Source organism: Semicossyphus pulcher, unplaced genomic scaffold (genome assembly GCF_022749685.1).
Source record: "Semicossyphus pulcher isolate SPU_LCO1_2020_fin unplaced genomic scaffold, fSemPul1.0.p SCAF_9, whole genome shotgun sequence".
In the NCBI taxonomy this organism is placed as follows: domain Eukaryota; kingdom Metazoa; phylum Chordata; class Actinopteri; order Labriformes; family Labridae; genus Semicossyphus; species Semicossyphus pulcher.
The window spans coordinates 4,494,228-4,522,189 of NW_027211770.1; the positions used below are offsets into that span (position 1 = coordinate 4,494,228).

The window sequence follows — 27,962 nt, forward strand, 5'->3', positions numbered from 1 at the left end:
TCAATGAGAATATTTGATCTGGAAGTAGGAGAAATGTTGTTCAGAATAAAACTAAAGTTCATTTTACACAAACACAATCCTATAAATAGAAGAACCAGAGAAAAACAGATTTTTAAAGTGGTCTCTTAATTTTTCCAGAGCTGTCAATCAATCTTAAAATCACAGTCAGAAAGCAAATATGCCTTTTCCCAAAAATGTGTAATATTTCTTTAGAGACAAACAACCAAGAGGCCCATCCAGAGTACATTTGTTTTTGTTAAAGCTGGGTTCCTACAGGCCGATCTTTCCACCTATAATATATAGCTATTTAAGGCAGTAGACAATAACTCACATTTTCTTATTGTCTGTCTGTCCCATTCTTGTGACTGCATCTAAGAATCATCTGGAGGGAACATCTTCATATCAGCACAATAGTTCACTTAAACTCAGGGGTGAGCTGATTACAAAATGTGGCCAAGGGCAAAGGTCACTGTCGCCTCACGACACATGTTTTTTGGCTACAACTCAAGAAGTAAAAACGGTCAGTTTTTTCACCATACTTAAACGTTATAACTCAGTAAAGGAAGGTGATGTTGTTACCATGTTTCACATTTATTTACATACTGAACTGGTTAAACCCTCATGTAGGGTTCTCACCTTGAAACTTTGCAGACAGTAGATCTTTTGTGCTGCTGGGTTGAAAATATTTCAAGGATCCATCTTTGCAGTCACAACCATATTTGAATTTTCACTTTCTTCTGTCATGGGTGAATTTTGAGTTCTTTCGAATTCAGCTTTATTGACCAAACTTGAACAAATAAAGGGAATTAGAGTCATTTTCTCTCTCATGGATGGATACAACCAGTACCCAATAATTCGACTTTTTTATGCAGCTTTCTTCCCTCTCAAATTATGAACATGTATTTGGGCAGAGCCATGTTTACTGGAGGCTCACGGGCACAGCTGTGTTTCAGTTTGTTCCTGTTTCTGCGACCAGCTGACACGTTTTAAAGCACAGCTGAGGAGCCACTTTGTCACGCGATGGTTAAATGCAACCGTGCTGGTGTCTCACAGGTCAGCACTCTGGGGATATCATCATCAGTGTATTTGATCTAATGAAAAGCAGCAACACGCCGCTGACACCCCAGCGGTCTGCGAGCGGGTTTCCCACAGTGCCGCGCACTCATCTGGAAGCAGGAAGTAAACAAATAACACCACAGGCCGAACAGCTGGGGACGGTGGCCTGTAGGCAACACACATGAGGCTGCTGTGATAGTTTAGAGCGTGTGTGTGTGTGTGTAGACAGGAGAAACGATACCGGACTGGTATTTAAAATAGCATCTGTCGTCACTATTTGTTTTACATTAGAGACAGAGGGCAGGATCACGACGCACACTAATCAGTTAGCAGTGACATGAAATGATCTTATACGTGTTTTATGGTTTTCATTGTGTGAATGAAGAAGTACGGGCCGACACCTGACGGAGGTACTTAAAGCAGTGTCAGCAGCCGGAGTGGGCGAGTGGAGGAGGATTTTAAATGAGCTCTGTATTCAAATGAAGCAGTCACTGTTTATTTTTAGGCAGGACGGTATTAATTATAGTGATACTCTCTGATCCCTATAGTCTATTTCACATACACTAGGTGCTATGAGGTAAATACGTTTTCCATGCAGAGACTGGTGTTTATGCTAGTGTTGTAATTTCTGTGTTTTGTTCTTTGATACTTGAAAAACAAGTAAAACAGACGACAGGACAGATTATGAAAACACAAACAGGAAGTGAACTCTTAAAAAATATATAATGCATGACATCGTCAACATGGACATCTATTTTATTTTTAAGAAACCATGAGGCAATGTAGACGTTTTATTTTGCCCGAACCTAACAAAGTGTCATGTTTGATATTCAACAGAAAAGGAAAGGACCCAAATGCAGACTTTAGGAGATTTAATCAACACCAAAGGCAAAATAAAAAGGCTGACTGAAAAGAAATATCCAGGGAGTCCAACAAAGGTCCAGTTTAATATCCAACTAAAACAGGAGAAAACACAAGCAGCCACAAGGAGCATCTACACTCCACAGGAGGAACACGGGTCACATGCGGAGGGTTTAACAAAAGTTTAACGAAAGATTAATGGAAGTTTCACCAAAGGTTTCATGACGATAGACAAAGGGGTTGACAAAAGACGAACTGGCAAAGAAACAGGAAGACAAAGATTAAATACACTAAGGGTAATCAAACACAGGTGAAAACATTGAGGGCGGGGCTTACAAAGGCAGGAAAAGAAACAAAGGAAGGAAGTAAAGCAACACGAGAGACAGAGTAGCTGCGTCTCAAATCAGGGGCTGCAGCCTTCAAAGGACGCGGTCACGGAGGACGAGTCATTCGTAGCCTGTGTAGACGCTGAGGCCGAACTGAAATGAGACGACCTTGAGGCTCACTACATGCCAGGTCATCTGAACAAAACACTACATATTACATGTTGAAATAAATCTAAATATCAATTAAAAAAAAAGGAAAACAAACGTCCTGCTTGGCTGGTTTCGCACATTTACATTCAAAAATGAGCTTCTGAAAGACAAAAGTGAACAGCACAGGAAAAGCTCAGCTATCAGAATGAAGACGTCCATGATTTGTTGAAGTGTGAGTCAGTTTCCCCACTAAGGTTGATTTTTACATCACACACACACACACGCATGCACACACGCACACACACACACACACACACACACACACACACACACACACACACACACAGTGCGAGCGGCAGAGAGACAGGATCAATAGTGAGCTCAGAGTCGGTGTGATCCATGATGAACGATGATGTCAGGTCACTTACAGTATCGAGATGTGTCTGTTTGTTTGTAGGAATATTTGTTTAGTTGTATGAATGTGCTTATACTGAGGCGATGCAGACGGTTCAGATGCATTGTGGGTAATATCAGATGAGGACAGAGAAAGAGACGGAAAGAGGAAATAAGACAGTGAAAGAGAAATCTTGTTTTTAGGACAGGCGAGGGCAGCGAGGTGTCGAGGAGGAATGGATTTCATTACAACAGAAATATCTCCCTGCAGCTTCCTCGTCCTCGCTCTAATTATAACCAGCCAAAGGAAGCAGGAGCAGTTGTTACCTCCATCACTGTGGAAAGATAAACATATTTGAAATGTCCTTTTAGAACTATTGTCCTCATGGAAGCAGGACTACACAACACACAACATTAAGTTCCCGTGTTGTTTCTTTGCCTCCCTGCAGGTTTGATTCGGTTGCAGGAACTCATAAAGGCGCCGTCCCGCTACAACATCCGGCTAAAGATCCGGCAGCTGCCCGCAGACACCAAGGATGCTAAGCCGCTGCTGAAGGAGATGAAGAGGGGGAAGGAGTTCCACATCATCTTCGACTGTGGCCACGAGATGGCTGCTGGGATTCTGAAGCAGGTGTGTGTGTGTGTGTGCAGTTTCGTATGTATAGATCTATGCATCAATCATTCGAGTGATCTTCCTCTTTCGGGTGATGGAATCTTCTCGGACAGACCGTGAAATACAGCAGTCTTTTATGTGGTGATAATGACACATTTACATGAAGATCACAGGAAAACAATGTTTGATATCTCAAGATAATAACACCATTAGTCTCAGAGCGATGCTAATCTTATGATGATGATCACAAGATGATGGTTTGATCAAAGATGTGGAGATAGCGGGCTTTTAAAGTGACTCGCTGCCCCGACACGTTGAGCAGACTTCGCCCACAGCTCCTTCTCTCTGTGGATCAGAGGGGATGCCGGACTTATCACCAGGGAGTGTTGCGTTCACTGTACGGGGGAAAAAATACTTCTTTACCCTCTGTGACTTCTGCACAGGCTCAATGTATTTATCCTTTAACCCAGTTCAACACCGCACAGCAAAGATTTCAGCTTTAATCCAAAATGAGTCAATTTAGCAGCAAACTGGTCACAGCTTTCACACATTACATGCCTCTTTAGTCTATAGATTTAGGGGATCAGAGAGTTTCAGTGAGTAAAACCTACCTCTCACTGCCTTAAGGACCTGTCAGTCACACAGAGCTATTTTAATACGGCTCATAAATTAGCTTTATCTCCCATGATGGCGTGTGTGCGCCATTTCAGAGGATTTTCAGCTCTGATAAGAGAAACAGTCGGGTAAAAAGGTTCGCTGATTGTTATTCCTGAAAGAAAAGTAAAATTTATCGACCTTGTTTAAAGATCTGTCTTCAGAAATGCATCTCACTGCAGCTGGTGGTGCTTTAATATACACCCTGCAGGGAGCAGGTAGCTTGTACGTTTGACTCCGACTCTCTCCTCTGTTTTTCACACAATGCCTTTTCCATGAAAAATGGCGTCTGGAATAAAAGAGGAACTCTGCGACAAGTAACTCAATTAACAGGCCTTCATATTTCCCCTGCTTGCAGGATTTATCAAATATTAAAGACAACATGATTCACCCCCAGCACTCTGTCACTCTCCCAGGGTTTTTAATCAATGCCTGAGCGCGAGATTGCTGGGGAAGGTCAAGGACTCCTTTCATTAATAATGTCAGAGAGAAACCCTGCTAATGGGAGGTAATGAAAGACTTAACTGTCCTGTTTTGATTTTCACATTACACGACACACCAATAAATCACAGATCCAAAGCACTCTTCATTACCCCCCAATATTCTGTAGAAACAACAAGGAGAACAACAAGACGCTCCGGTAAGGAGGCTGATGTGAATGGAATAGATCACAAAGGCTGGCAGGGGGGACTTTGTCAAAGATTTGAACTCAACGTGGTAAATGACACACAAACAGCACACATACACAAAGTGTGAAATTTAATTAAAATCCATAACTGAAAAAAAAACAGCTGAAAGTCTGAATATAAAGGAGGAAATATATTTTGTTGCAGAAGAAAAAAATAAATCTGCTCAGATTCCAAATGTTATAAGTTTGTGTAAAATGAACTTTTGTTTTATTGTAAACATTTCTCTACTTCCAAATGAGATATTCTTATTGAGGTCTTTTATCTGCAGAAAATGTCGACTGGTTAAGAAAAAAAAAGATGTTTTTCAGAGCTCAAATAATGCAAAGAAAACAAGTTCATGCTTAAACAACAGAATACTAATGTTTTAACTCAGGAAGAGTTCACAGATCAATATCTGGTGAATAACCTGGTTTTTAATCACAGCTGTCATGCATCTCTGCATGCTCTCCTCCAGTCTGTCTCAGAGCTGCTGGGTGACGTTCGGCCGCTCTTGGAGCAGCTCGGCTTTGTTCGATGGCTCGTGACCATCCATCTTCCTCTTGATCACTTTCAGGAGGTTTTAATGAGGTTCAGATCTGGATTGGGCGGCCATGATGTGTAGAGAGAGACGCTGATTTAAGGAACATTTGGAGTGGGCTCTTAATTTTCCAGCTGTATATTGAAAACATGTGAAGGTTCACTGGGTGTTTGAATGAAAACGAGGCGACAGCTATCTTAAGGACATGACGAGATTTTGTTCCTGCATCCAGCTGTTCCGGAAGTTCTTAAGAGGTTGACTATCACCACCGCCATCAGCCAGGAAACTTCAGGTAGCTTTAATAAGGTTTATTTTTTCAGAGTGCATTGCACACGTAACTGGGTTCAATAAAAGGGAAAAACACACGAGATGTTTCATATTTAAGACAAACATAATATTAGAACAATGAGTCAAACTAACACCCAACACCACCTCACCATTCTTGTGCGGCCCCGTGTGAAGGTGAAAGAGTGTGTCTTTAACTAAGGAGTGACCAGGTGGATTCAATCAGACTAACGAGGAGTGCAAAGAGTGCAAGCAACCAGTGACCAATCAGTGATGAGGAAAGGAGAAACAAGTGATCTTCACTACATGTTTCTATCTGCTGTAAAGTTTTAACATGCAGCTCTGTGGGGACTGACTCACTGCTGGAGACAGCCTTAAGCAGCCATTCGAGGAACAAGAGAATATTTCACCATGATAAACGTGGTTATGCAGGATGTATCAGTGCACGCTTTGGCAAGCTCTGTATCCATCACAGTGAAGCTGTTTCTCTTTCACCCAGGAGACTGCTGTGTTCTCTGTGAGACCAAAATACAATGTTGCATTTTTATCTTAGCCCAAACCCTGATCTTTTTCTAAACCTCACATCACTGAACGTTCCATAAAACGAACACGAGCTAGAATAATTATCTAAATGCCTACTACACTGTTTTCAGAGAGCGAGAGTATGATCACGAGTGTCCCAGTGTTACGACCTGGCCCGTGGGGGAAAGGTAAGCAACATAAAACCCAACAAAGTTATTTACTGAACAAAGAAAGAAAATTACAACTGAAAATGTGAAAACTGGCCTGGGGATTCAGCTCGAGTCAATGCAGAATGTAACAGAAACAGGACTCTAAACTAAACTAGAATAAACTTGTTCTTCACTGAAAAAACCCTGAAATAAAACCACACTAACTTAAACAGATCAACACACAACAAAGGGGCACATGAGAGGGGCACAGTGGGGAGCTGATTGGTGTCAGGACTGCGTGCCGAATAACAAGCAGGCCAAGCTCATGAAGGTAGAGTCGGTTAATTCTCTTCTCTGATGCTCTGAGCTAGAGGGGCACACTCGACTCAACTGCACTCGCAACACTCCAAAAGGTTAAGCCACACACAGGGAGGTGTAGGCGGCCGTAACACCCAAACATACATGAACACATGCCAACTACTGGAGCGTAAGGCTTGAGATATAACCGCTTTTTAACCCTGTGTTCACGTACACAACCAGCTGTGTGAGGAACATAATAGTTCACATACTTGTCTCTGCACTACGTGTGTTACCGGAGGATACCTCTAGAGGGCGCACCAGAGGGCTCAGGCCACATGCAACTACCGTATGTGCGGGATGTAAATAACAGACATGGAGACGGTCGAGGAGGTTACTGTGATGTTCACTCTGAGATCACAGCAGAAACAGCTTCTGTGTTCGGTGGACAGAACGCACCGTCTGCTCCGTCCGACCCTGCAGCTGTTTGACAGGCATGTTTGTCTCTGTGCAGTGGCAACGACACATCGTACAGATGTGGATCATTGTGGACTTGGTCTATCAGCTTGTCTTCAGAACTTTCTGCCATCGTTGTCCCTGCTGCTGTGTTGACCCTGTCACATGCCCTCTGGCTCTACACTGCCCCTACTGCTCATGTGCAGACTGCATCTTGCGTCCAGTAGCAGGTTTTTTTGAGGACGTGCACAGCAGATGCTCCAAACAGACGCAGGGAGTGTTTGGCAGCCATCATGGGCACAAGAACACGTAGTTAAAAGCAAGTCTATCTCTGGCTTAAGTGCTAATAACTGTACAGTCAGAACATTTGACACAGGCTTCAGAAACAGTCCAGCAAATAACGTTGAAAAGTTGCTGTTTTTTTCAGGGTTGTCTAATTTTAATTTTAAAGTTACAATCTACACTGCAGGTCAGTCTGGGAAAATTAGACCAGTGCAGATTGTAACTTTAAAATTAAATACAGTAAAAGCACGACTTGCATGAAGTTGAATCTGACTGGGTCTACTAGTGCTACAACTAAATCCAAGGCTGCCTTTTCTGGCCTGTTGAGACCTTTAATCAAAGTTTTAAATCAAACTGAACAGGATGTTTCTCTATTGATTTGTTTCCAGTAAAAAAATTCAAATATGGATGCAAAAGCTCTAAAAGGTTTCCGGCTCTCTCCTGTCATCACAAGGTTCCAGGAAACCGCAGCGTGAGTCAGCGCTGAGTGGGACGGTCCTCAGATGAAACGCTGGAGGCTTTCTCAAGGTTTCCCCTCTGAAAGCAGCAGCAGCCATTATCCTCCTGCCTGTTTAATCATCGTCTCCACACAGCCCTAATCTGTGATTCATACTGGTTTAGTGAGTCTGACACGGCAGGCAGGAGTCTGACACCAGCATATAGTGCCATGCAGCCGGCACACACACACACACACACACACACACACACACACACACACACACACACACACACACACACACAGTCTGGATGATAATAGAATAATACAGAGCAAGGTGCTTGTACTTTAAAATCTCATCTCCTGGCGGCGTTTTTACAGACAGATTGCTTCGATTATGGTGCAAATGAGAACACATTGCTGTTATCGAACCTGTTGGGTTATAACTACAGTCGCTTGGTGACACAGATGAGGAAAGTCTGACTCATACACACCAGCAGCAGTCAGATTTATATGTAAAATTACATTTATATAATAAAGCTGAACTAAAACAGAGCTGCAACACAGCAGACTCACTAATCAACACTCCCTCTCTCTGTGCCTGATTCAGCTCATGCTTTAGTTTCTCTGAGCTTTGAACCGTATACTGACACGTCACCACGTCTGTACTTTGATGCTTTACTGTTTCCAGGTCTGTGTTTCAAACTTGTGAAACTAATGTTTTCATTTCTATCAATTTAAATGTAGCTGCATGTGGTCGGGCCGGGGGTTACTGTTAAAGTTTAATTTTAAACATTTGTATGGCTTTAATTTTGGTAAATTTTAAGGAAAGATTAATGCTGATCTCAGCGTCTCTCCAGCGCTCGTCAGGAAGGGCGGCTAGCCGAGCTGCCGCTAACGTTAGCTCAGATTGGTTCCACGGGTTCAGCTTATTTTTAGCACAGTCTAAAGAGGTTAAATGGGAGCCAACTTATTCACAGGCTTTCTCTTCGAGGTATTAAAACCATTAAACACACACACACACACAAATATTTCAGGTTAAATATCAGTGTCTCAAACAATCTTTCGGTGGATGCAGGATACCCAGTAAGCTGCTAATAACGCCCATATCATTGATGTATCGCCACCATTTTCGTCAACACTGTCCTCATGTCTGAAGGTTTACATGAGTTCCCTTTCAGTGTCACTTTCTTACCGCTCAGTTCTCTTCATTTTCTTCCACCTTCTTTACCTGCAGCTCAGACAAAGCTGTGCAGTGGGAAGCAGATGTCTCACTCTGCTACGTATGTGCACGCAGAAAAATGCAGACTGACTCACTGCTGTTGTTATTTCTGCTACGTGAGGCCGTAGATAACACAATACATGTGTCAGTTTAATCACGATCTTCTATCAAGATCGTTTCGATCACCCAGCGCTAACTTTCGACAAAAGCCAAGCAGCCCTGACGACCTCCTCCCCAGCTGCGTCTCCTCCTGGGAGATCACAGGGGGTATGTAATCCCTGGAGCCTGTTCGGGGTCTGCACAGGGGTTTCCTCCCAGTAGGAGATGCCTGGATTATCACCACAGGAAGGTATCCAGGTATCCCTCCTCCGCTGGCTGCTTTTAATGCGAAGAATCAGATTCTTCTGAAAGTCTTCAAACCTGTGAGTGAAACTCATCTTGGTCATTGGATGTCATGTTTCTCTGCTCGTGGCTGCAGTCGAGGGTTTGAACATAGATTGACTCGTAAATTGGGATCTTTAGCTCCAGACTGAGTCTCCTCTCCTGAGAGTCGCTCTGTCTCACAGTCACATTGGGAACTGAAACTCAAACCTCTTTTTTTACCAACCAAGAGAAAAACTTGAAAAAGTCGGACAAGTTTCCTGATCTCATTCACCCTTACTTTGTTCGTACATTTCCTGTTTCCTGTTCGGCCTCCTGTATGAAAATCCATTTCAAAAGAAGACGTCACATATTTCCACGAGTTCAGTGTGCAGGCCTCAACGTGTGTGTGGTTGAACTACTTATATTACCCCTGAGTGAAACGCAGCCTGTACGTCTTAGTTGTCAAATAAATAGTGAATAGTGGGCACTCCCATGCTCGGCCCTTTGCCGTGTGTCGTCCTCCACTCTCTCTTCCACTGTTTCTGACACTATTCTGTGTCTGCTCTGTGAATAAGGGCATAAAAGACCAAAAGAATACAAGTAATAGTAAACCATGAGGCAATTATGTATCCATATAAACAATAAATATTGTAGGTTGGGGCTGCACGGTGATGCAGTGGTTAGCGCTGTCGCCTCACAGCTAATAGGGTCCTGGTTTGAGTCCCAGTTCAGACGTAGTGGGCCTTAGTCTGCATGTTCTCCTCTTGCATGCGTGGGTTCCCTCCGGGTACTCCGGCTTCCTCCCACAGTCCAAGGACATGCTCGTTAGATTCACTGGTGACTCTAAACTGCCTGTAGGTGTGAGTGTGACCGTGAACGGTTGTCTTACTCTGTGTGTCAGCCCTGTGATTGACAGGTGACCAGTCCAGGTGTGACCCCGCCTCTTGCCCAATGACAGTTGGCATAGGCTCCAGCCCCCCCACAACCCTGAACATGATAAGCGGTATAGATGATGGATGGATGGATGGATGGATATTGTACGTTGGCCATAATTGTATAATTGTAAATAACCTTGAGTGCTTTAATTAAATGAGTAAATAAGTATTTCTTAAAGTAAGATACCAGTTTTGAAAATATATACTTATTTTGATATTTTAAGTATTATTAAAATAATTGTAATACTTTGTAAAAATAATGTTGAGCCTCCTCAGCCTTCTGAAAGTGAATCAATCGATCCACCAAACCACGTCGTCCGACTCTGAAGAGCTGTCTCAAAGAACTTTTTTATTCCCGATGCCAACTTTGTCTTTATTCCTGCTTTCTACGTAATTGAGGCAACTCTGTTATGGCCAAGGTTAGACAGAGATCATGGTTAGAGTTAATGGAAAGATAAATGTTCATTTCATATCCATAATGGAACATGAACTCTGGTCTGCAGAAACGTCCCGTGTAAAAGGCCCATTCACCGTCTTTTCCAGTAAAAAGGATCTTCCTGCCTGAGGACTAAACAGTCATCAGATTTAGAGACAGGCCTGCATTAACAACACACCCGTGTGGTGAAATAACACACAACACAAAGCCTGGCACATTTATGTCGACTGTATTTCATACAACTGTCATTGATAAATGCTAATCAGCCTCTTACACCTCTCCTGGTTGAAAGTGCTGGTTCCAAACAGAGCAACACTGGGTCACATGACCCTCCATGTTTGTGTTTTCACACATTCAAATCAGCAGCATATGTATCACACCTCACTAAGAGGGTTTTAAGTGGCATTTAACATGAATACTATCTACTTCTAGTGAGCATGTAAGCATAGTTTCAGAACTGATACTTCAGGGAAAAACACACGTCACATAACCAAACATGTACACAGGCCGTATGTGTGCAGGTGTTAACAGGTAGGTATTCATGTTGTGTTGACCCCTGCAAGTCTGAGGGTCATGTGATTGGGGCAGAGTCAGTTTTTTGGGTATTTTTGCACCACAGACTGTATAAAAAGATGACCGACATGACAGCTCCCTAACATTGAAGCCCACCTGAGGGCTCCAACATGCCAAGGATACAAGGTAAAGGTGTGTGTTGGGTAGAGGAAGGGGCAGGACATCAACACTGACGTCACCAGCCGATCTCTACTGCACACACTCTGGATACAGATGAGCAAGATGGCAGCGCACGTTTAACGAAAGGAGGACGAGATGGGTCGGCCATCTTTATATACAGTCACTGGTTTGTAGCCGAACTACAGCGAAAGCTACATCCTGGTTAATTCCACATGTAGCTAAAGGTTCAGTAGTGATTGTCAGGTGATGGTGATTGTAACATTCTTCTCCATCATGATCTGCTCAGTGTCTTTGTTTGAAGTCCACACAGAAGTCTGAAAAGTTCAATTACAAACAAAGAGAATGATCCTCCATATGGCGTTTTGACAGCAGAGGGGCACAGGCGCTACAGGGCACGATGATCGACATCTCATCACGACGTAGGACACGTATGTAGGCTTAAAAGGCAACCAGGACCTGCAGCGTTTCAGAAAGTCGGAGCCGGAGCTGTGCGAACCTTTGCCCCAAATCGAGCACAAGTTCTGCTTCTTATAAGAAATTAATGTGGATTTATCCTCACATTCTAATATATGTTCCTGTCAATTTCCCAGATGTCCCACATTTATATTGTGATGCCTCCTCCTCCGTGTTCCCCTACACATGCCAAATGTTGGAGTCTGAGCCTGTCTCTGGCTGTTTCTCTGTTTCTTATCTGTGAGCCTGTGGCTGCAGCAGTGTGCAGAATATATGCCTCTTCACATTACATGCTGATACAGCCACACAAACAGATGAATATGACAAAATATTATATCTGCCTCGCTATTCATTTATAAATCTCCCCTCTCTCTCCCCTCTCTCTCTCCCAGGCTCTCTCCATGGGGATGATGACAGAGTATTATCACTATATCTTCACCACACTGGTAAGTAGAGACAGAGGCTCGGCCGCAGTCACTCAGTCATCAGATCTCCGTCACACGTCCACATCTCCATGAAGATTTGTTGCACGGCCCAAAAATGAGATTAGGCCGCTCTTCAATCTTCATTTTCTCATCTTTTCATTTTACATGTATTACCTCAGATCATTCTTTTCTCTGTGTTCTGCAGAGCCAGAGAGAATAACAGCATCATTCTTTTCTCTGTGTTTTCATTATCCTCATAAAAATTCATCTTCCTCCGGCTCGTTCTGTTCAAAGCATGGCTTGTTTGCTTTCCTTGTTCCTTTTTGCACTTTTATTTTCTTTATTGAACAAACATGCAAAGAACATACAAAAACTATTCAGGTATACAAACCAGTATAGTACAAAACAAACCCTCACAAAGAAGATGAAGGAAAAAGTCTTTTTCTAATCACCTGACAGGATAAGAAACGAGAATCAAAAACACCTCTCCTGCTGTTGAACTTGAATGCAATCTTTTGCACGTTTTCAGATCTTCTTCAGGAACACCTCCGCCTCAGTTTTCCTCATATTCTATCTGACTTGGAGATTTTTTTACTCGATGCTGCCTGTTGTGGTGCAATGTCTTTTGCATTTTCCTTAGAATCTGTTTAACTCCAGCTAAAAGCTAAAAGTCAATCCATAACAACTGAAGAAAGTGATAAAATGATGTCCAGTACAGTACATAAATACTCCAGTACAGTGCCTATATTTGTGCTTATTACTTGGAGTATCTTTAATGCTTTATATTCCTATAATCAGTTCAACCTAAGGGTCATGTAAGATTTGTTATTTACACTATAAATATGATGTTTGTTTTTCTTTTTTCAAAATAAATGTAAACATGAATACATTTAGCTTGAAACAGGATAAAGGCTGTTACAGTTTTTAAGTAAGGTTAATTACACGGGACGAATTAAAGTCCATTTAATGGGGACTGTATAACCACGATCACAACAGTGATGAAGTCTTTTTAAAAGGCCAGTTTTAGCATCAACAAACGAACACAAACCCTCCCTACAGTGTTGGAGAGAACAGTCAACAGTGTGCAGTAAAGAGTAAAGAAAAAGCTGGCAGGAAAATGGCCGCCATATGTGTCCTCAGTATGGCGGATTGTTCACTCTGCTGGGAGAATTAGGCTGTCAGCTCTGGTCTCTGTGTGCCAAACACAACAGTGGGAAATGACAAGACACCCTCTGCCTGCTCCCACTGTCCCTCCCCTTCCTCATTCATGTTTGGCTTTTACTTTTCATCTTCCACAAAACACCAGAGGGATTTTTAATTATCTGAATTCTGCCACGCTGAACGTCTGCAGAGAGAAAAAAACATTTAGATGTTTCATTTCAAACCCCAAAATGATCCCTTTTAGCTGCAGTGATGAAAGCTCAGACTGTTAAAAACCTGAATTATTCCCTTTTCAAAAGAACTTGACATTAAAAAAGTAAAGCACAGGGTGGAGGCGGAGAGAGAGAGAGAGAGAGAGAGTTTTGATGGGCAGCAACAAGCAGCCTCTTCAGGATGAGAGTGAGATGGAGCCTCAGTAAGAGTTTGGTTCCTGTCACCTCTCTGACCTGGAGCGTGGACTCACACAGGCATGAAACCTACAGCACACTCACCACTGTGTGCACAAGAGGACTTCTGTGTGTTACTGAGAGGACAGTGAAGCAGACTTTATCCAGAGATAACCAAACTTACACAGCCGCCTGATATCAGAAGGACCACAGGCTCCAAATTTAGGTTCATAACACATTCTCCCATTTTTAAAATCACTGCCTTTTCCAACTTTTGTGTAGAAATAAAGAGCACATTTAAGAGTTCACACAGCTAGTTTTATGTGAAATAATGATTCTAAAGATCAAACTTCTAAGTTACATTTTGCTTATGGATGCTTTTATATTTAAAGCTTTATCAGATGCTCACATGTGGCCTTTTAGACCGAGCACTCATCATCTCTCAGAGCTGTTGCTACAGTCTCTCCTACTATTTGCCCATATTACATATTAGTAAAAAATAGCATGTTATTTTCCTCTCCCATATTTTTAGTCTTTAGAAATATGAATCAAAGGGTTTAGCTCAGCGGTAAAATCGCGCATCCCATACACAGAAGCTACAGTGCTGCGGCATTCCCGGGTTCGACTCCCACCCTCGGGGGCCCTGCCGCGTGTCGTCCCCACTCTCTCTCGTCTCTGGAACAATACATGGTCCTCTCTCTCTAACAAAGGCAGGAAAAGCCAAGAAAACAAATGAAAAAAAAGAAAACAAATAAATATGAATTAAAAATTAGTTGAAGAATTGTTTCTAAGTTTTCACAGCAGCAGCACAGCCTTGTTTATTCAGTGTGACCATGGAAACAAAGATGAATGCAGCCATAAAGATCAGTGTCTGTTTACTTCTCTGATCACTGCAGAACTCATCATCCGTGTGTGTATGGGTTAGGGTGCTCTTCTAATGTCTAGTTTTGTGTGTAATCTGGTGTGTTGGGGGTGGGGAATGTGTTTCGATCTCTTTTAATGTCTCGTCTTCCGATCATTTGAAGGTGTTCCTATTTCATTATTTTACTGACCTGCCCGGGGACTACGGGCGGAAAGCAGCAATTTGCATCTGTCCTTGTTTTACAGAAGGTTAATGTTCTTGGTGCATTGTCCCTGGCTGCTCAAATAAAAAGCATAACATGACATGTTCAGACAAGCTTCAAATATTGTTTTGAAAAGCTATGGTTATATGTCAAAGAAAACAGAATACCGGACAAAGATAATTCCTGCTCTGTTTGCATTATTCCATATTGTTTCCAAATGTTAAACTTGATATTTTCCAAAATGCTTAGGAACCCATTCCTGTCTCATCTCTGTTTAACACACCTTTATTCCGTTCAATCACTCTTTATTCACTGCCTTCAAACTGACCTCATGAAACAAAACAAAACTAATGAAACAAATGTCTCTGTTAAGAGAAAAAATAAGAGACATCAACACCGGATGCACCAAACGTTCTTAACCACCCCAGTCTGCTCTTACCCCGGTGAGCTGGGTGATGAATCCCACTTGATCTCAAACTGGAGGTGCGTGGTTGATTTTGTAATTAGCATAGGTAACGCCCCTTAAACACCATATAAGGGCAGGTGCATGTTGTGCCGAGTGCAGATCGGGCACAAGGAGAAGAAATGCCACCGGAAAAAAAAGGAAGTAGAAGAAGAAGAAGAAGAAGAAATCGTGCCGTTGTGAAATCGGCGTGCTTTAAAATCATCTCAAAGTAAACGTGATCTTCCAGAGCGTGAGTGGTGGCGTTACAGGTACATTAAAACTGCAGCAAAGACAAAAGATCTGTGATGCTGTGAATGTCTTTTCAGCCGAGGGACGCGCGTTACTGAAAGGGAAAAAAAGGGGTTTGATATGAAAAAAACGTCTAAGCCCAAATATTAAATAATCCAATCATCATAATTCCCCTAAAAACACAATAATCTAAATTTGATTATATGATGCATGCCTTTCTCAATGTTAAGACTTACATGTCCCATTTGTGGACTGTGAAAATCCTGTGTGCTCTCCACACAATAAATAACAACCTATAGAATCTACTCAATAAAATTGGGGGAACAATTTGCACTTTATTTGATAGGGTAAAATTTACTCAGTGTTTTGAATGGACAGTTGCTAAATTTAACAACTATGATACACTAAAATAAATTAGGTAAAATGTACTTAACATTTCTCAGTAGATTACACAACTAATTACTTAATAAAAATGAGTAACTTTTAATAACTTTTGACACAGAGACAAGTTTTCACACTCACAGGCAATTTAGAGTCACCGAGCGGGGCTGTGTGAGTACCCAGAGGAAACCCACACATGCACAGGGAGAACATGCAGACTCGAGCCCACTTCGTCGGTACCGGGATTCGAACTTCTAGCTGTGAGGCGACAGCGCTAACCACTGCACCAGCAGCCTTTTGGGAATGTAAGATGCTCAAATAAAAAAAAATTCCAATCAACAACATGAGCCTGCTCGTGTTAATTTACTGACTAGTATTCAGGAAAGTCAGCCAGTGTAACCGCCACGAGAGGGCTACACATTTACATGTCCTGTCACATACGGACACGCAGACTACAAATCATATTATATCTCACTAATAAATATATAAACACTTTCATTTATTCTATGATACACAGCAAAACATTAATCTAAACTTTAACTATCTTTGGGTATATTTTATTACATTATTTTCGGTTGCAAATGTTACTGTTGAAAATGAGGTAATGCAGGTGAACTTTACTCATTTCAATATATTTCAACTGCTACCTTACCTACTTTTAGTATAATTTACATAATTCACATGGATTTTATTTACTACCCTCAAAAATCCTTTTTTACAGTGCACCAATCGTCAGATATCCTCTTACCTAAGACACGAGCAAAAATAAGAAAACATTGGTGGATTCCGGAAATACTTTTAAAGCGGACCGTTTTACATTATGTGCATTGTATGATCTATGTATACTTTGTGGTTTTAGGGGCAGTTATCTGCTGGAACCGTTTGTTGAGGAAAATCAGGTCATCAAAAATGTTCTCACTTCCCTTAAGTGTCAGTTTTGCAAAAGCATCAACTAAATAAAATTGTAACATCGAATAAATATGCAAAGTCCAGTCAGATCAAAAATAAAGGTGCAAAGTTGGCTTAATGAATAAGCCACGTACAATTAGACGTAAAGTAAAATTAAAGCTTATACTAAAAGAGTTTTCCAACATGCAGCTCATGACTTGGTCATGTGTACCAAAACCACCTGGTGAGTTGTAGGAAAAAAAGATCATTATTTAATACATAGCATAAAGTCGAGAACCACTTCATCTTTTTTTGCTGATGATTCCACCTGGAGAGTTTCATGTCCTTGTCACCTTGTACTTTTAGAAAATGAAGTGGAACTTGTGGAAACCTGTTTGGTGCTGAAATAAAACCTCCCACTTTGTAACAACACACAGACCACAGTACATGTTTTAACAGAGTTGATTTTTTAGGATTACCTCAATATAGTTGATGAACCAGTTGAAAGCGTGTCTCTCCTGTCCTTCTCTGCAGGATCTGTTTGCTCTGGACGTGGAGCCGTACCGATACAGTGGCGTGAACATGACGGGCTTCAGGATCCTCAACACGGAGAACAGCCAGGTGGCCTCCATCATTGAGAAGTGGTCCATGGAGCGCCTGCAGGCTCCGCCCAAACCTGACTCTGGTCTACTGGACGGCTTTATGACCGTGAGTCACATGGACTACATGAATGAATGAATGAGTTATGAATGACTGAATCATCATGTCCATCCTTCTGCCTTGTCTATCTGTTGATGTGCAGCTGCTGCTGCTCTATGAATAATGAGTCTTCATGACAGAGCATCAGTCTGCTGGTTGTGTCCCATCGGTCAGTTATTGATGAGCTTCCACCTCTGGCTCTTTTCTGATCTTTGTATTCAGTATTTTTGTGAAATTCACTTTGACGATGCATTTTATCTTTTACCGAGGTTCTCCTTTCATACATTTAGATAAAAAAAACAACCTTTGCTTGGGTCAGTCTTTTCTTTGAGTACGTCTGTGCAGCAGGAGAACCATTGCTCCAACTTTTCATCTTCTATTCAAGAGGAAGTGATACCAAATAGAGACAGGTACTTTTTGAACAGTTTTGATTATCTGTTTGTGACGTAACATCAGGACGACAGAAAGATCTCAGACCTGATAGGCTCATGCATCAATATCAACCATAACGAAAGTTATCTTAGGACACTTTACAGGACGAGCAGGTCTGGATCGAAGAGAAAGCCATACAAACATCTCCCTCAAGTTGAAGAGAGTTAGCTCACAATTGTACATATTCACATCGCACAGTGTGAATTTACCTTTAGACTAATCCGGCAACCGGTTTGTGCGTGCTGCCATTTTGTGGAGCCGCCATTACTGCGGTGGCAACTCAGTGGCTGCCTGACAGCAGCAGAGTTAGTAAAGATGTTACACAGCTGCCTCTCGTTACTAAAGACGGTACCTCAATCAGGCGACCTTAACATTATTTACGTTTGACATATTTGACATCGGTTACAACAGCAGCCTTATTACATAATGGAGAAACCACAATCCATCACTGAGTAATATATCATTATTCTACTAGCTGGTTAGCTTAATCGACTAAGAGCTGCATGTAATCTTCACAGACGAGTTACACTGGCACATATATTTTTAAAAGATATTCATTCAGCACGTATTTTCTGCTAATGCCGCTGCTCTGTAATGACTACATGCAGCTCTTACTTGATTATGTTAACTAGCTAGTAGAGGAACACCTGCTGGTGAACAACAAGTCATTCTGAGAGGGACGAAATTACTGTAATAATATAATAATAATTATAATATTCTCAATTCACTTCTGAAGAATATCTTAGTCCTCCAGTGAATCTGAATAAAGAGTCCGCTCTCATACAGAGGGACTCTTTATGACGTCAATGCTTCTGTATTTTGCACTTTTTTTCCCAAAGGTAAAGTTTGTCACGACTGTTAGAGCAGCCGATGACTCCACAGGTTCTTCCCGATGTCCTTTACATCGTTGTCACGAGTGAAGTTACACAGAGAGTAATTGTAAATTGTAAAAATTGTTCACTTCTGAGGACAGCTTGCATCCAAATGCACAGATGTTGTAGGGAGACGCCACCGCAGTAATGGCGCCTTGTCAACTTCCAGTAATTCCCCAGGTTAGTGTTTATTTATGTCGCTTTGTGTCTTTAAATTTTACTCCATTTAAGTCAATGCTGCGTTTAGTAAGCTACCCTGTTTAAATCTGTCAGTATAGGCTACAGTTTGTTTACATCTTTCTTACTTCCTTTTGTGGAGTTAAAATGTTCTGTGTTAAACCTGTTCCAAACCGTAGGGTTTATAATATTGTCACATTTATATCAGTAAGGAATAATTGATGTGAAGTGTCTGTAAAAACCACAAATTTTCAGCAGTCCTTGAACCTTTCATCGCTCCTAAGAGTTGTTTTACTGGCTTAGACAGGTGTCACTTGGGAGGGAGAGCCGGTCACTTTATCCTAACCTAACAGGTGGAGAGGGGCGGAGCGGAGAAAGCAAGGACAACAGGAGAGAGGGAAACTCTGCTGATTAAGTCCGTAAAGTTTGTTTAAATATGGCTGCTGAAGTATTTTATTGACAAAATGTAAATTTGGTTTGTACGATATTTAAGAGTGAGTTGTTCAGAATCCATGTCTGTCGGGAAAATAACATTGGTGCCATTGCTGACCACGTTATGAACTATCACTAATTAGCCGAGGCAGTCGCTATTAAAGGAGAAGATAGTTTGTTTGGAGGAAACCAGACCTCAGCAGGGGTTATGTGTGGTTAGAGTTGTGAGGAAGGGTTACATGTGCAAAAATGTTCCCTTCATTTTTGGTCTAAACACACCGTAACAGACATGACTCAGGTGTGTTGCCACCTGGCTGCAACCGCATTCAGTGGACATGAAGGGTACGAATGTAAGAAAATAAGGGAAGTAGCATTGGAGCATTAAACTAAAAGTGGCTTGTGGTTTGATAAGTCTTTGCTCTCTGAGCTAGTGCTGATTTACTGGTTGGTAGAAAAAGGAGTGTTGGTCTCTCTGTCCTCTGAGATGGACAAGTGACAAATAAACAGCCCTCCAAAGATGCTGCAGAGATGCTGGCAGCGGTGGAGGGTCAGAGCTTTCAATCTCTTTACCAAAAGCTTTGTAAAATCCAAGTTCTCCTCCACTTTCTCTCTGCTAGGTTGTTAGTTTTTCTCACCGTGAAGTCGCTGAAGATATAAAGCGATGTTCTGGACATAATAGATTTGTTAGGGTGGATGTGCAGCAGATTCTCCTACTGTAACTTCCCCGTCATCCTGAGGGAGTCAGATGGAAAAACCTTGGTGCCCTGAGTTGTGAGCCGGGGGTGTGATAAGAAGAGTCTCTGTCACTGTGATCTGAAAGTTGTGTGATCAGAGCACACTGCCTGTAATAACTGTTCCTCCACGCTGCTTTCATTCCACCACTCTTATCTGGGAACGCTGCCAAAAAAAGTCAACCCACCAGAGACGAGTAACGCAGAGGAAAAGAGAGTAATGGAGGAGAGAGGAGGAATGAGATGAATGAAAAAGAGAAGAAGAAGGAGAAGGACAGAGAGTGGGTGAAGGGAGGCAGAGTGACTGTCGGGGTGTTAAACGTGAGGCCGATGGAGCCGTTTGGTCTGATTCCAGTTGGAAAGCACTGGCGGCAGCCGCTACATGTTGGCTGGTGATTGAAAACAGAGGCTTACCTCTGGGGAACACATTCCTCTTTTTTTTCCTGAAAGAGCGAGATGTTGCTGAGTCATGTTTGTGGATTGATATCGGAGAGTGGGTGTTGCTCAGTTTAAGCCCCTTTGTTGGATTTGTGGCTCAATCAATACTGTTTCCCACTTGAGACCTGAAATGGACTGTGCGTGTAATAACTGTACCTTTTCTGTACACAGAAAGCTCACGGTGCTTTTATAGCTGCTAGCTTCCAGCGCTTCCTGCTACATGGAGTCAATTTGATGAGTTAAGTCCAAAAGAAGAGGGAGAAATGAAGCTCTTCCTCATCCTCTGTGTGTGTTTATATTCATCTCTTTACTCTCTGTGGAGTCGTCAGGCGAGCACAGCCGCGTGGTTATTTTTGGATCCGCGACAGGAGAAGATTTATTTGAGCGAGGAGTGTGCTGTGACCCTGCTCATCAGTGGATTAATGGCATATGAGTTTGAAGGTGGGGATTGATTAATTAGACAAATGGCAATCAGTCAGCAGCTAATGCATATTGACATGGCGGAAGGTTCCGTAAACGTTTGATTAACGGCTTCATTTGTGTGCTGTATTTACGGTTTTGTGTGCTTAAGTAGTGAACTGCTGACGTGCTGTACTTTATGGACCTGCAGACGCTGATGGATGGCTCCGAATGAGATGTCCAGAGACTTCACTCTCTCACACCGCTCCTCCGTCAGCACCATCTTTTCACATTTAGGGGGTGAAACTGAGCTCTGAAAATGTGTTTCTGTTGATTTGAAGGTTGCTACGTCCCTTTTATTTATATTTTTAGTTTTACAATAACAACCATTTAATTTGATTTAATGTAAATGCTGTATGTTGAATGTTTTGACACTCCTGTCAACATGGAGATAATACAAGACTCCATTTAAAAACTTTTGTACCAAGGTTTTGTTGGTTGTGGAACGATGAGACACTATGACAGATTTGTCCCCTCTGTGTCAGATTGTCCTGGTGTGTTGCAGAGGTGATGTCCACCAACAGACAAACTAGCTTGTTTCTTTCTTTCTGGCTTGTAGTCGAACATCACTCTGTGTCTTTGTTCGATTGGTCAGAAAACTTGTCTTGGGTCTTATCACTGTTTGTCGACTGCCAGAACTACAAACATTGACTCACCCTGTTTTCCTGGCTCAGCCTGAGAGGACGTTTGTGCCACTTCTTTTACCTTCTTTCTTTTGAACGCCTCTTTATACCCATAACTGACTGACTGTTTGAGCTCAGCTAGCGTTTAGCTTACTAAATCAAACAACAAAACAACATACATGTAAGCCAGTAAGACACAAGTATTTTCATCCTCTCTAATTGGTGCCTTCTTTTCACTGAAGAATCAACATGACAATACTGCCGTCTTCTTTTGTGACCGCTCGAAGGAGGGCTCAAGAAAACATTTTCAGTGCTTCAGCCCCGAATTTCTAGGCCAAGCCATGCCCATGAAAAGACCAACTTCAACAATAAGTGAAAATCCAAAGAAAAAGAAATAAACTCGACGCTAAGATGAAGGCAAACAGTCTGAAAAGGAAAGCGACCGTCAGGAAAATCAAGAGTTACAACCGGAGCCAACCGTGGATGTCACGCATGCAACACTGTCTGGATATCTGGGAAGTGTGCTCCCGCAGTTACCGTTTATCGCTATGGGTGCTGCCAAAGAAAACCAAACTGAAATCTTTAAAGCCACCAAACTCCATTGACCAAAACAATGACTTTGTTTCATGAAAGGATCAGTTTGGATCCAACACAACTCAGTAACATTAACAAACTAACTCACTGACGCTGAGAGCTAAAATCACTGTTTTTATCAATGGCGTCTGGTGTGTTTGCAGAGAGCGATGTAACGTCTGTTTGTGGTTAAAAAAATCCTCTTCCTCTGTAACAAAAAGGTCTATCTCTGTAGGGATCCTTTCTGTAATGTTGTCACACACTTAGAATAACAGTCTGAGTGTTACGGCCTGGTACCGTTTGGATCCAAAAACAGAGACGGGAAACCGCTAAAAAATACAAAAAGATTTATTTACAGATTTACACAAAAAAATATTCAGAGGAAGATGTGGCGACGGGAGGCTGGCTGGCTTGCGGTGACTCGCCGGTCTGAGGAAACACCATGAGGACCGAGCACATGGAAACGCTCAGGCACAGAGCACGCAAAAAGGCAAGCAGGCAGGCAGCTCACCAAAACCTGCGAACACGGAAAAACACGAGTCAGGAAAACACAATCAAAAAGTGCGAAAGAGAATATACTTCACCACGAGTGTCAGCTCCACCAAAGGAATTGATATTATCTGGCATCGAAGACAAGTCGAAGCCAAGCTTAAGTAGGGGGAGGTTGATGAGCTGATAGAGATCAGGAGTGCCTTGTCTGCCTGCTGCGGGTGAAGCCAGCCACGCCCCCTGTCACACACCAGCACTGCATGAGAGGAGAAGAGAAAAGGGTCCAACAAAAAACACAAAGCTAACACTGAGCCTGTCAGTGGAAACAACAAGAACTTTCAGTGGATGCACTTTGATCGGGAAAGATCACGTTGCAGCCATTACAGCCCATTTCACGGTTACTAATGGAGGCAATCTGGAGCAATCCCAAACTTTGTGTTGAATCTATTAGTCATTTAGAAAACCAAGATATGTAAAGCAGACCCCGTGGTTAAAAATACCTGAACTCGTCTTTAACACAGTTCTGTCTCCAAGTTAATTCTTGACCTTGGGAATCACAGCTTGTCAAAATCACCTCCAACTCGCCGTCCACAGCTTGTAATGGAAATTCTGTGCCACATCCCAGAGTGCTGAAGACCATAAAATGTCTTCCTGCTGCTTTAAATGTGCTGTGAAGTTTGTATCAAAGCCTTCGTATTTCATAATGACCTCTTCCAACATGTCTAATTTCATTGTTTCACTTCTGTTCCTGTTTAATTCCCGCCTCACTGACCTGCCTGATCAGGAGTCTGTTCACACCCAGCAGAGGACAGCGGCAGCTCCTCTCGCTGCAGCCGGCTGTGCCTCTGCCTCAAATCATGAAGACGATTAAATAAATTAGTGAAGTTTCTTTTTTCAGCACCTGTCTGTGTGACAAACCAGGTAAACTAATTCTGCATCTAATTCTTTTATGCTGCCGTCAATTAATGTGGCAGCGGAGAGTCCCTGCCCCGAGTCGTGGCTTAACATGCGCGACGACAGTGACCTTACAAGCTCCACGCGCTCATTACCATAATGTCTGTCCTTGTTAATTGCTTAAGCTGCTGTCTGATTCATTGTGTGCCCTGCAAAATTGAAACAGGTTCAAAAAAACACTCAGGCATGACTGTAATTTCAGCATTTATCTCTTTGTCATGAGTTGGACGGCAGAGACGTTAACTTCTACCCTCCTGGGCTGACCCTGAAGGCATCAAGGTCGTCTCTTTGTTTGTTGCAGCTTCAAAACACAAGTTGGTATTCAAACCACGCGACACATCAGAATCATTTCTATTCCCTTATTAGCATAAATATGCTATACCTGTGGGTACATTTAAATGCAGCAGTGATGGAAAGCCATTTCCTTTTTGACAGGTATCATTTAAAGTCTGATCCAAACAGAGTTATGAAAAATGTCACACAGACATCAGACGTATTCCAGGATTCATATTATCTGAGCATCACTCAAACAGCCATATGGTGGACGCTGGGAACAGATAGGATGAGTCAGATGAGAAATATGGTAAATAGCCGAGCGCTCTGCTGAAGGCTTACAGCAATAAGTGTGTTAGCACTTTGTAATTCCTGTGTGGCTACCAATAAACCAACTTACATTTACTTATACAGAATACATTGTATATGTACGTCTATCAAGCATTGAAGAGCGTTCATTGCATAGGAAATATAGAAAAAAATGCATACATGGAATATTTATTAATCTACGTTTGTTTCTGTTTTCTTGCTGTCTGGCTTTGTGAAGATGTCTTTTGTAGATCTGGTCAAAATGTTGGTGTTGTTTTCACCATGTTTTTTTCATCATTAAAAAATAATTTTATTAACTAATTAATTAATTATTCATTTTATTATCTTATCAATCTAACCCAGTACAATGCTTTTAGATTTTAGATCAGCGTTCAGATTTCCCTGACTTCCTCAAATGCATCATAAACGATGGCTCCGCCCTCCGTCTCATGTTAAAGTAGTCTTCTTCTCCTGTTGAGGACAGACCTGACAAAGCTTCATGTTGTTCCTAACCTGCATCATGATGTTGTTATTTCAGCAAACTGAAGAGCCGTTAATTAAAGTCAATCACAAGAAAATCTGTTTCTGTTTGGGCTTCATCCCGCTGAAGTAAGCCAGAGTGCAGCCTCTGTGTAACTTACTGTTTACAGTGAAACTGAGACTCAGCACAAACAGATGAACGGGCGCTCCTACGGGGGATGGAACGAACGAAGAGATGAAAGCGTTTATTTAGCAGACATATCTGGAGGGGAGAATTTCACTTCACTTTGACCTGAACACACGGTCGCTTCAGCCTGAATCCTGGGACAACCAGAGAACTGGTCTGCACATCCGAGTGATCCTCATCAAATATGTGGTTTTAATGTTCAGAGAGAAGGTTTTAGCTAACCCAGTTCATGATTTGTAGGCAATAATAAAATCCTGAAGTCATTTCCTAAAATACACAGGGAAAGTTAGGGAAAATATGTGGGAAATGTGCTTTTGTTTTGCTGTTAAAAAACACAACCACTGTCTATTATCATAGTCGGATTTTTTTGCAGTGGATTTTACACATGGTTCAAGGGAGCACAGGTCCATATGAGGGGCCTTCATACTAGGTTTAAAAACTAGGACTTCAGTTTTACTCTCATGAAAGGTTAGGGTTCACCCTAACCCTGATAGACAAGAGCATCTTATGTTGGGGGAGAAAGCTGAATTGGAGTTTATTACAATATCATGGATAGAATAGAATATAGTGTCCTTCAGTGACCTCAAGGAGCCACAGTGGAAACAGCCTTTCCAAGAATTCTGGAGATGAATGGTAGTTTCGAAATAGAACTGTAGTTATTTGGTTGGGTTGGATTGAGGGCAGAGTTTTTTTAATAGGTTGGAAGCTGGCCATCTTAAAACCATCAGGAACACAGCCAGAGGTGAGACAGTGAGTCATAATGAAAGAAAGCTGGGGCCCAGGGAAGGCCGGACCTGAGACACAATGTTAGAAAGATTGTACGAAGAGAGAAACTGAGACAGTAGCAAGATGAATCATAAGAAACTGAGGCGTTGGTAAACCTGGATCACATGTTATCTATTGGATAAACAATGGAAGACAAAAAGTTTCCACAGGAGAGGAGGCAGATACTGCAGGATGGGCAGGTTTACAAGGCGATCAGTGGGATCACACAGGAACCAGTGATTGTGTTTGTTGTCACTAATTAGGTTTGCAAAGTAGGCAGCTCTCGCCTGTTTGATGTTTGGGTTGAGCATGGACAGCAATTCTCTCACACGGGGAGATGGACCCTGAGGTTGGGTTTCTTCCACCTACAGTCCACTCTCCTAGATTCCCTTTGCAGATGATGAGTTATGTCTTTGATCCAGAGGCAAGAGCCTGCTGGAGAATGTTTTGCTTTAGATCATGTATGTGCAAAACAAAGGCAAGTAGTTAAACAAAAATCTGATTCTTAATGATGTAGAGCACAGACATAAAGCTCACATTAACAGCCCGTTCTTATTCTCGTCAAACACGACAAGCACGGTACTTTGCTCGAGGAGACATGTGTATGTCAGTCCCATAAACTATGTTAGTTGCATTTCATATCTATTATTTACATAACTAACGTACATACTTTAGGAAGCCCAAACCCTCATCCTTTCCTAGCAAAGTGGTTAATGCCTTAAGCCGGAGATATACTTGCTTTTAACTACGTGTTGGCATGCACATGATGGCTTCCCTGCGTCAGTTTGAGCATCTTCTGTGCACGTCATATGCAACATGCAGTATGCACATGAACAGTAGGGGCAGTGTAGCGGCAGAGGGGATGTGACAGGGTACACACAGCAGCAGGGACAGCAATGGCAGAAAGTTCTGAAGACAAGCTGATAGACCAAGTACGTGAACGGAAGGTTAAAAAGCAAGAATATCTCCGGCCTGGAATGACTATCATGCCTCAATCCCACAGTCTGTGTCCTGCATGTTCCATCTGCGGTTCTGGTCCGTCAGACGGCGCAAGCCCTCGCCCACAGGAAGCGTGTCTGATCCGCAGCGCAGTGGAGCACTGGCCCAAGCAGCTGGATTGGCGAGATCCCAAGATCACAGGAGATCTACATTATCACGCGAGAATTGCAAAATCATCATGTCAATGTCACATCAATGTTAAACAGAGCAACACACGAACAACAGTTCAGTTTGCACCTCCGAGGTTGATTATCGGCTCATTTGGAAATCATTCCGTGATTTTTGTGCTTCTACCATGGCTGAGAACACTACTTAATTAAAAGTTTTCTTTTTTCAAGATTTCAGTGTGTTGTTGTTATGAAAACGGAAAAAAACGTGAGTCTGTACCGGTCGGTACATGGTGTTTTATTTTGAAATGACCGGATGCTCTATGCTGCTTTCGTGTGTGACTTCCTGTTTGGAACGATCTGCTCTGTTAAGGTTGACGCGTGCTTGAAGCGGCCTCCGTCAAAAATAGAAAATATCTTTAGCGGAGCAGAGCGGAGAGACGCTTCTGGGACGTGCCAGAGATGGACCGCGGCGCGCGCTGTGGAATTGTGAGCGATTGAATGGGCGCGATCGACTCCGGAGGTCGCGGCGCACACGGAACGCTCTGGAGACGGATCCTGTTGAATTTGAGGGTCAGGCTTCTCAGCAGGCTTTATTTTGAAAGTCTAACCAGAAGTTGCTTTCGTTGTTGTTGTTAACTGGACCCTGCAGCCCTACATGTCAAATTCCTTGCATGTGTTAACCTACGTGGCAGTAAACTGATTCTGATTCTGATGTTAGATTGGTACCTTCATCATCGTATTTTAACGCTTGTGGGCCACTATGCCGCTGTGTCTGATGAGCCGGGATTGAAAAGTAACATTCTTAAGCAGTCAATTATCTATTTACAAGTTTCATAAAAGTGCTTATACATGTTTTATAATGTAGCAATAAACATGTTTATACTGCTGTTAATAATGACACATAAAAAGTATCTTATTAGGACTGTTAAAAAGAGACACATTTTTATGATGAGAATGTTTCCACATTATTACAGCCTCTCTAACAGGATATTTTAACAGTGCTTCGATTTAATGGGAAGCTAATTATTGTAGACTGATGAAAACATAAAATATAAATAAGAATTAATGTTTTATCTTCTTTTAAACATAATACAGTAAAAATAACCCAGATTAAATCATGCTCTGTTTTTAGGAGGTTTGTCTGTCTCTGTTTTCAGTCTCTCTGTGGAATAC

The 27,962-nt window shown here is 42.2% G+C and overlaps 1 protein-coding gene across 2 annotated transcripts in view; it reads left to right on the top strand.

Moving 5' to 3' along the window:
* Positions 1-27,962, top strand: part of grik2 (glutamate receptor, ionotropic, kainate 2) — a 264,962-nt gene that overhangs the window by 102,217 nt on the left and 134,783 nt on the right. For both annotated transcript variants that reach the window (XM_069655421.1, XM_069655422.1), the window contains 3 exons: positions 3,236-3,417; positions 12,181-12,234; positions 17,322-17,495. In XM_069655421.1, coding sequence (XP_069511522.1) covers positions 3,236-3,417; positions 12,181-12,234; positions 17,322-17,495 — 410 coding nt within the window. The remainder of the gene's footprint in view (positions 1-3,235; positions 3,418-12,180; positions 12,235-17,321; positions 17,496-27,962) is intronic.